Source organism: Babylonia areolata, chromosome 1 (assembly GCF_041734735.1).
Source record: "Babylonia areolata isolate BAREFJ2019XMU chromosome 1, ASM4173473v1, whole genome shotgun sequence".
Lineage (NCBI taxonomy): Eukaryota > Metazoa > Mollusca > Gastropoda > Neogastropoda > Buccinidae > Babylonia > Babylonia areolata.
This window is the reverse complement of record NC_134876.1, coordinates 61,079,309-61,089,308: the sequence shown is the minus strand read 5'-3', so window position 1 is coordinate 61,089,308 and position 10,000 is coordinate 61,079,309. Positions and strand designations below refer to the sequence as shown.

At 43.7% G+C, this 10,000-nt stretch overlaps 1 protein-coding gene across 1 annotated transcript in view; it reads left to right on the top strand.

Moving 5' to 3' along the window:
• LOC143292964 (calcium-activated chloride channel regulator 1-like) overlaps positions 1 to 10,000 on the top strand; it is a 27,724-nt gene that overhangs the window by 15,336 nt on the left and 2,388 nt on the right. The window contains exons 7-10 of the mRNA XM_076603692.1: positions 3,660 to 3,769; positions 4,981 to 5,208; positions 7,306 to 7,573; positions 8,714 to 8,839. Coding sequence (XP_076459807.1) covers positions 3,660 to 3,769; positions 4,981 to 5,208; positions 7,306 to 7,573; positions 8,714 to 8,839 — 732 coding nt within the window. The remainder of the gene's footprint in view (positions 1 to 3,659; positions 3,770 to 4,980; positions 5,209 to 7,305; positions 7,574 to 8,713; positions 8,840 to 10,000) is intronic.

The following is a 10,000-nucleotide window of genomic DNA, read 5'->3' as shown; positions in this document are numbered from 1 at the left end:
TTTTCAAGCTTCACCATAATTTTCATCACAGACAGACAGGCAGGTAGGCAGGCAATCAGACAGACAGAAAGAGACTCTCGACTACAGACAAGACTTGTCAAGACAAATTCAGTAATAATGCTGTCAACAGATAAAACCTGTTCAATGAAACAAAGCTATGTCGTCGTTACAGAAAAGAAAATGCTAATGAGTAAAAATAAATAAATAAATAAATAAATTGATTGATTAATCAATTGATAAATGAACAAACAGGTAAATAACTAATTCATTTACATAGCGTTGAATCTCGTGCGGAGACAAATCAAACCGCGTTCACACCAGACGTTCACATCCATATTTAACTCTGAATCAAAGTGACTAATCAAAGGGATTAAAATTAAGAAATAAAGCTTTAGAATAGGTACATTTTGACAGAGAGAATGTTAGAAAGAAAATCACAGACGGAAAGAGAGAAGAGAGAAAATCGTGAGAGATGAGCTATTTTGAACATGGAAAAAGAAGAAAGAAAAAAAAAAGTTAAAGATCCGGTGTTTTTCTTGGTCCTGTTTCGTGGGTGGGCAGATGTCCATTGCTTCGTGTGGCTACACTCATGTTATATTGTACAGACAGAGACAATGGCAAAGAAAAAAAACTACAGACGGAAAGAGAGAACGGAGAGAAGTGATGGATGAGCTATTCTGAACAGAGAAAAAGAAGAAAAGAAAGGGGGGGAAAACAGAGAGAAAAAACGGTCCGGTGTCTTTTAGTGTTCTGCTTGTTACGTGGGTGGGCAGATGTCAGTTGCTTCGTGTGGCTCAATTCATGTTATATGGATAGAGAGAATGTAAGAACAAAACTACAGATAGAAAGAGAGAAGGGGGGAATTGAGGGATGAGCTCTTTTGAACAGAGAAGAAGAAGAAGAAGAAGAAGAAAAGGTTAAGGATCCAGTGTCTATTGTGGTTTTGTTGTTACGTGGGTGGGCAGATGTCTGTTGCTTTGTGTGGCTGCACTCACGTTATATTATATATAGAGAGAGAATGTTAGAACAAAATTACGGACGGAAAGAGAGAACGGAGAGAAGTGATGGATGAGCTATTTTGTTGAAACATAGAAAGAAAAAAACCCACACGTTAAGGATCCTGTGTCTTTCGTGGGTCTTGTTGTTAATTGTGTGGGCAGATGTCTGTTGCTTCACGTGACTGCACTCACGTTATATTATATAGACAGAGAGAATGTTAGAACAAAATTACAGAAGAACAGAGAGAAGGAAGAAATTTGAGGGATGAGAAAAAAAAACCGTTAAAGATCCGGTGTCTTTCGTGGACTTGTTGTTACGTGGGTGGGCAGATGTCCGTGGCTGCATTATATCATGTTATATAGACAGAGAGAATGTTAGAACAAAATTACAGACGGACAGAGAGAAGGGAGAGAATTGAGGGATGAGCTACTTTGAACATGGAAAAAGAAGAAAAGAAAGAGGGGGGAAAAAAACCCGGTGAGGATCCAGTGTCTTTCGTCGTCTTGTTGTTACGTGTGTGGGCAGATGTCTGTTGCTTCGTGTGGCTGCACTCACGTTATATTATATAGACAGAGAGAATGGTGGAACAAAATTACAGACGGAAAGAGAGAAGGGCGAGAATTGAGGGATGAGTTATTTTGAACAGAGAAAAAAGAAAAAGAAGGGAAAAAAAGTTAAGGATCCAGTGTCTATCGTGGTCTTGTTACGTGGATGAGCAGATGTCTACTGCTTCATGTGGCTGCACTCACATCATATTATATAGACAGAGAGAATGATAGAACACAACTACAGACGAATAGATAGAGGGGAGAGAATTGTAAGGGGTGAGCTATTTTGAACATGGAAAAAGGAGCAGAAAGAAAAAGAAAACCGTTAAGGATTCGATGTTTTTCGTGGTCTTGTTGTTACGTGGGTGGGCAGATGTCTATTGCTATTGTGTGGCTCCACTCATATTATATTGTGTATTAATTTTCTGTCTGTGTCTTTTGTTCGGCTTTTGTCTCCGTCCACCTACGTCTTCTGCATGCGTCTGAAATTGGTGAGACACGACGGACGGAGGTGGAAGGGATCGATGGATACAGAGAAAGAGGGAGGGAGAGAAGGCACAGAAAGAGATGAGGGTGGGGTGGGAAGTGACAGAAAGAAAAGGGAGGAAGGAAAAAATGAGAGGGGTGTTGACAGTCAGGCAGACAGGAAGGGAGGCTTGAGAATGAGAGAGGGAAAGAGAAAGATACGGCTAGAGAGAGAGAGGGGGGGTGGGAGGGGGGGGCTTGGGGGAAGCAGGGGGGGGGGGGAAGAGAAAGAAAAGGATTAAGAAAGACAGACAGAGTGTGTGTGTGTGTGTGTGTGTTTCTGTGTGTGTGTGTGTGTGTGTGTGTGTGTGTGTGTGTGTGTGTGTGTGTGTGTCCATGTCTATGTCTGTATCTGTGCATCTGTCTGTATGAGTTCTTTACTTACTTTATTTTCTTTTTATTCCCTCTGTATATTCTGCTATTAACCCTTCTTTGTGTTCACAAAGTCCCTGTTTCTTTTTGTTGTTTTATAAAGTAATGTACACATGAATTTGCTCATTAACATAATCATCTGCCTTGATTTGCATCAAGCTATTTTATGTATTGCTATGTGAAAAAAAAACAAAAAACGTGAACCTCATATCCTCCACCAAGATCACAGTCTACCGAGCAGATGTGTTAACCACGCTTCACTGTGATGCCGAGTCCTGGGTCACACATCGCCGCATTTCATTCAGCCTTCCGGAACGCTTCCACCAACAACGCGGACTCCACGCCATCCTCAACACCCATTGGACCGACTCCATCAAAAATGTCCAGGTTCTTGAATCGTCAGGCACCACGCACACCGAGATAATGCTGCTGGGCTTGGCATGTCTCAGCTCAGACTCCCAAAGATCGTGCTCCACACAGGACTATCTACTGATTTCGGCACCAAGGGAGCCCCCCCCCCACCCACCCACCCCCGCACCCACCCCACCCCCACCCTCACCCCCGACGCCCCCCACTCCGGGAAATGCTTCAAGGACACTGTCAAGAAATTCCTCATCTCCTGCGACATTGAGCAAAAATCAGTTGTTTAAACTCGCAGTGAATAAAACGACCAAGCAGGCGACCGCCACGTTGGAAACCACACTTCGGGTCAGAACATCTGAGAGGAAGATGCAGCGAAAGGATTCAATACCCAGCGCAGGTCTGACGTTTTCCTGCAATCGCTGGGGCAGAGTATGCCTGTCTGGGTCAGAGTGTGCCTGTTTCAGAAAGGCAGTCATCAGTTTGCCTGCACCCAACGTGGCTCCACAACCCTTCCCTACACCTTCGTCTGCGAAGTCAAGCCACGGAGCGGGATATGGGTGTATATGATTCTTTTATTTTTTTTCTTTTCTTTTTCCCTGCTTGTTTTTGTTTTGTTTTAACCTGCTTTTTGTTATATAGTCATAGCAGGCATCTACTTCATTCTTTTCTTTTTTAATGCAGATGTGGTGTATCATCAAGGGATCAGTCTGCACGAGCTGAAGCTCCTCGAAACTGAAACTACGAAGTGCATTTCTTGCGTCCATCCGATCATTCATAACCATCCATCATGTTTTACTCCCATAACTAATTATCTCTCATTCATAATCAATCGGTATTTAACTTGGCAAACAGGAGGTCGAATCTACTATGACAGAAACGATCACAGCTCAACGGCTGCCACGGATGCTTTGTTCGACGTTCTGGACAGTTCAGGAGCCAGGTCTCAGTCATCACCTGTTCAGGTATTGAACGATCGTCACATTATTTTTTTTTCCCCTAGATCCTATCCTCTTTGTTCTCATCATTTTTCATTTGGTTTTCTTCTTCTTCTTCTTCTTCTTCTTCTTCTTCTTCTTCTTCTTCTTCTTCTTCTTCTTCTTCTTCTTCTTCTTTCTTTCTTTCTTTCTTTCTTTCTTTCTCTGTGGAACTGGTTCTGCTGTCTCTTTTTTTCTCCCGCTCTGTCATTTCCTGTCCACCCTGTCCACCCTTCCTCTTCCTTCTCGTCATTCCTAATCTCTTTTCTTTTCTTCTTTCTTTCTTTAGTTTAACGTCATTTCACTGGTAAGTGATATTAGACGGAATCCTAATCTCCATCTTTCTGTTTCTTCTTTCACTGTCGAGCAGCTTCTAGTTTTACTTTCGTTTTTTGTTTGGTTGTTGTTGTTTTTTTGTTGTTTTTTTGTTTTTGTTTTTCTTTCTCCTGCGCTCTTTCATTTTTTGTCCTGTCTGCATCGTCTTAAGGAGAAATAATGTGTGTGCCCATGCATGCACACTTGTTTGTTTCCTCCTTTTTTTTCTTTTTTTTTTTTGTGTCTGTCAGCCTGTCCATCAGTTTTTCTGTCTATCTTTCTTTCGTGTTTTTCCGTCCGTGGTTTATTTTCCTGGCTTTCTTTCGTATTTCTTTCTTTTATTTCTTCATTTCTTTTCTTTTTTTCGCATTCTTTATCTGACCTTCGGTTCGCAACATATAAAGAAGAAATCTGAACACGCAACATATATCAGACATATTTTTTTAATCCACACGATAGAAAGCATCGTATTGACAGTATACACAACACTCTACCAAACATATCTGCCTATCTCTCTCTCTCTCTCTCTCTCTCTCTATATATATATATATATATATATATATATATATATATATATATATTATTCATATGTCTTATAAATATATGAATATATATATATATATATATATATAGAGAGAGAGAGAGAGAGAGAGAGAGACAGAGACAGAGACAGAGACAGAGACAGAGAGACAGATACAGAGAGAACTTGATAGGCTTTCAAGGCCTGGCAAGAGTATTGCGTCTATGTCATCATCTACTTCACGATGTTCTTGTAATCAGAACTGGTGCAGGGTATATGAATCAGTCCGCACGCTTTAACACCTCTTTGATACTGAAACTGAAGCACATCCAGATCAGTCGCATGGTGCGGTGCGTCTCCCCAGATCTTGAGTCGGGCAGAGGGGCTGTCCCATGGTCAGTCCCTGGAGGGTCACGTGTCCGTGGACAGAGCCCTGGGCAACAAGACCACCTTCCTCGTCGCCTATGACGTCACTTTGCCCGCCGTGACGGTGACGTCACCGTCTGGTCGCGTGTACAGCCACCTGTACCCGGAGTACAGCCTAGACGATCGCCTGAAGATGGTGAAGATTCTGGTTCCCGTCAAGGCAGAGGTAAGATGGAGACAATGGTCTGTGTGTGTGTGTGTGTGTGTGTGTGTGTGTGTGTGTGTGTGTGTGTGTGTGTGTGTGTGTGTGTGTGTGTGTGTGATCATTCAGTGAAGGTAAAGAAACATGAGTAATCTCTCTCTCTCTCTCTCTCTCTCTCTCTCTCGGATGTAAAAAAAACGAGCCAGTGCTTATCTATTATCCTCGAAAATAAGGAATTTTGTCTTGTCTTTTCTCTCTCTCTCTCTCTCTCTCTCTCTCTCTCTCTCTCTCTCTCTTTCTCTATCTATCTATCTCTATCTCTCTCTCTCTGTGAAATTTGAAAAAGATCAAGCCAATATGTTTGTGCTATGAAATTATCTGGGGGGTTGGGGGGACGGAGGAGGGGTAGGGGGGGTATTTTTTAAGACGATTGGGCCACAGTATTGAAAACTGAGTCGACAGCTTGCCACCAAAATCCCTACTCTATTTCCCAACCCATTAGCTTCCCCTAATTCATCCACCGCATTGTCCCCACCCCCACCCCTTCCCCCACCCTCTCTCGCTAGCACCATCGTTTCATGCTCTTCTTCGTCCCACCACCCCCTACCCTACCCCCCCCCCCTGTTCACCATCTCTTCTGCCCTCTGCCACAAAAAAGGGGAAAAAATCAATACGGGTTAGAATAGAACAAACTTTCAAAGGAAACTAACTGTTGTCTGTAGTTTAAATCAACTGGCATCTTATTTTTAGTTTTGGTTTGATTAAAACACTCGGAAGCTGTGTAGAATTAGAAACGAGGGGGCAAAAGGGGAAATAATGAATGAGATGAAACATGGCCGCAGAAAATGGAATTTTCTTTTCTTTTTCTTCTGCTTCTTCTTCCTTTCTTTTTTATTTATTTCAGTTTTTTTTCTGATGTTTAGAAAATAACAGCAGGTTTGATGCGAATGAACTTATTTACATTTCCGTCTTACTGTCACCTACTCTGTCATTCCGTCACGGCGCCAGAGTCTCTGCAACCTCCTCTCTGTCTGTGTCTCTGTGTCTGTCTCCTTTCTCTGTCTCTGTCTCTCTCTACCTCTGCCTCTGTTTATGTCTCTGCATCTCTCTGTCTATTTATCTCTCCCTGTCTCTCTTTGTCTCCGTCTCTGTCTTTGTCTGTCTGTCTGTCGGTCGGTCGGTCGGTCGGTCGGTCGGGCTCTCTCTCTCTCTCTCTCTCTCTCTCTCTCTCTCTCTCTCTCTCTCTCCATATACCCATACAGGTAATGACAATGAATTGTCAAAGTGTCAAACTCTCTCTCTCTCTCTCTCTCTCTCTCTCTCTCTCTTTCTATATATCTGTCTATCTATCTATCTATCTTGGATGATCAATTTTGTAATGCTGCAATGGGGAAGCATGTTTTTCTGTGCTCTATACATTTGTCGTTGTTTGTCTACTCGTGGTGTAAGGACTAGACTATATTTTTTTTAAACGGCAAACAAACATAAGGCAAAACAGGGGAGGGGTGGTGGTTGTGTTTGATAATAATGATAACAATCATGATGACAGTAACAATATATATGAAGCAAATCCCAAAACAAGATATTATATATTCAAATAATATGTTTTCTAATGACATAGTTTGATCTTCACACCTTAGCTTATAACAACTCATAATTCCTTCCGTATGGTATTAGGTAAATTCTAGCAACAGCAGCACCGCAACAATAACAACAACGACGAAGACTTTGACAGCGACAAATACGACGCAACAACAACAACAACGACTACTACCACAACTACTACTACTGAACGACATTTACTACGACTACTACTACTACTACTACTACTACTACTACTACTACTACCACCATCACCACCATCACCACCACCATTAGAACCAACACCTAAACCAACTTCAACGATAAGAGCACCACTACCACCAACGTTAACCACTTTACTACTGCTACTACAGCCACCACCACCGCAACCGCCGCCGCCACAACCACCACCAACGCCAAAAACACCGCTACCACCACCACCACCACCTACAACAACAACCACTTGACAATGCTCTTCATCCTTCCCTAACCCACCCTCCTCCCCTACCCTCCCACCCCCTACCCCTACCCTTACCGCAGTTCGGCAGGTGGAGATACAAGATCCAGAACACAGGCAGATACCAGAGGGTGTCCCTGCTGGTGCTGTCCAGCCCCTCTAGCCTGTCCGCGCCTCCCGCCAGGCTGACGGGCATGCTGATGACCAAGAGACACGCCCTACCCACCACCAGCCACGTTTTCGCCGAGGTCACCAGGGGACGGAACCCTGTCACAGGTCTGACGGTGAAGGCCCTTATCAACACGCCAGATGGCGCCAGGGAGGAAGTGAAGCTTTTCGATAATGGCGCTGGTAGGTTGGCCGGTTGATAGTTGGTTGAATTCGACTTCAAATAAGTCTTCGTCCGTTTTAATGATTTTTGAATGATCACTTTTGACTGAAATGAGTCATCTTCAATTTTGATGATAATAGACTGATGATTTTGGACTTGAACGAGTCTTCGTCCATTTTGATGATTATATTCTGATGATTTTAAGACTTTAATGAGACCTCCTTAGTTTTTATCATTACAAACTGATGATTTTACACTGACATGAGTCTTCTTGAATTTCGATGACATTCGATCTTAATTGGTCTTCTTCCGTTCCCCCAGCCAGAGAGGAGATGAAGCTTTTGTATAGCTCTGGGATCGTGGGCTTCTCCTTTACGATGTCCATTAAGTAATTTTCTTCACTTTTACATCTATTGAAACATTCACCTTTGAGTCCACCCACCTTTCATCCACCCTGTTTTCCCCCAACTGACCATTCAGCCCTACTCCCACCCCATCCCCTATCTCTCACCTTTAAATGATAACAATCAAATGTGAAAAACGAATACTTTAACACAATATCTACAATCACAAGCATCTACCCTGGTTCTCGCAACTCACCATTCAACCCCCCCCCCTCCGGCCCCCGCCCGCCCCCCTACATTCCTCCCCTCCCCGCCTCTCACTACCATTCCTACCTTTCGAACGACAATATTCAAGTGTGAAAACGAATACTTTAACACAATATCTACAATTACAAGGATCTACCCTGTTTCTCCCAACTCACCCTTCAACCACTATACCCCCTGTATAGATGGGAGATGCCTGTATAAAATGGAGATGCCTGACAACAGAGAGGGATACCCGATAAAAAGGAACGGTGCCTGCATAAAGGGACGTCTCTGTGGAAGAGAGGGGCATGTGTAAACGGGAGACACCCGTACACCGGGAGATACCAGGATAAAGGGGAGACGCGTGTATAGAATAGAGATGCCTGAATAAATGGGAGGTGCCTATGTAAAAGAGAAGAGTAACGATAACATTCAAAATAATGTGAAAACGAACACTTTAACAAAAAAATATGTACAATCGCTAGCACATGTGGCAGAGAACATTAAACATGATTCCTCCTCCTTCTCCTCCTCCTCCTCCTCCGTGGTGGTGGCACCACTTCTCTGCAGGAGCGGACATAGTGGAGAATGACGGAGTGTACTCCCGCTTCTTCAGCAGGCTGAGCACTCCAGGAGTGTACACAGTTCAGCTGGTCACCACTGGTCAAGGCGCTGACACCACTACATCCAACACAGGTCAGTCATCTGGAAAAACAGGGGTCGTGGGGGTGGGGCGTGCGGGGGGGGGGGGGGGGGGGATGGGGGTCGCCAATCAAATGAAAGAGCTTCAAGACTTTAAAATTAACTAGACCACACACACACACACACACACACACACACAAAGAAACGCTTCATTGCTCAAGGATAGAGATTTTAGGCAGTTGCCTTGTTTTTCAGTCTGTTCCCTGCAGTTTGCAGCAGCAACAATTACAACAACAGTGAATAGTAATGATGATAATATGAAATAAGAGACACAGAGAGAAAGAGTGTGTGTGTGGGGGGGGGGGGGGGGTAGAGGGGAGGGGGGCTGGGTGAGGCGGGAGGGTCTCCCCCATCTCCTCTGTGTATTTCTTCCAAGCCCGTTCCTCCGCCCCCACACCCCATCCTGACCCTCACAACACACACACACACACACACACACACACACACACATGCACACGTTTATAACACATACACGCACATACATACACACGTACATACATACATACATACACATAAACACATAAACACACGCACACACGCACGCACAGACACACACACACACACACACACACGCGCGCGCGCGCGCGCGCGCACGCACCCACGCACGCACCCACGCACGCACGCACGCACGAACGAACGAACGAACGTGTCTTAAACCTCATCGTGCTGTTGATGCAAGTCTCAACATACGTATTTCCAATATCATGGCATAGCACACAAAAAATAATGATATCATTAAAAAGGAAAAAAAAGTCCAGGTGACGCGAAGGACAGAGGTTCTTTCGGCTATCAGGATGTCATCAGAACTTTCCATTTTGTCGTTTTCGTTGGCTCTGTTGTCCTTGCATTTCTCCGTTTCTTTTTTTCCTTTCTTGATTTCTTTTTTTTTATGTATATAACTTTTACCCTTTTATGTTGAACAGAAATGAATTATCTCTATGGAAACTAAATAATTTTCTGTTTAAGAAATTGAAAAACAAAAACAAAAAACGCACCTGCTTTTTTCTGTTTAGAGTTTGTAATTGGTGGTGGTGGTGATGGGGAGCTGTGTGTGTGTGTGTGTGTGTGTGTGTGTGTGTGTGTGTTCCTGCGTGCGTGTATGTGTGTGTGTGTGTGTGTGTGTGTGTGTGCACTAATTTCTGACACACAATGTTT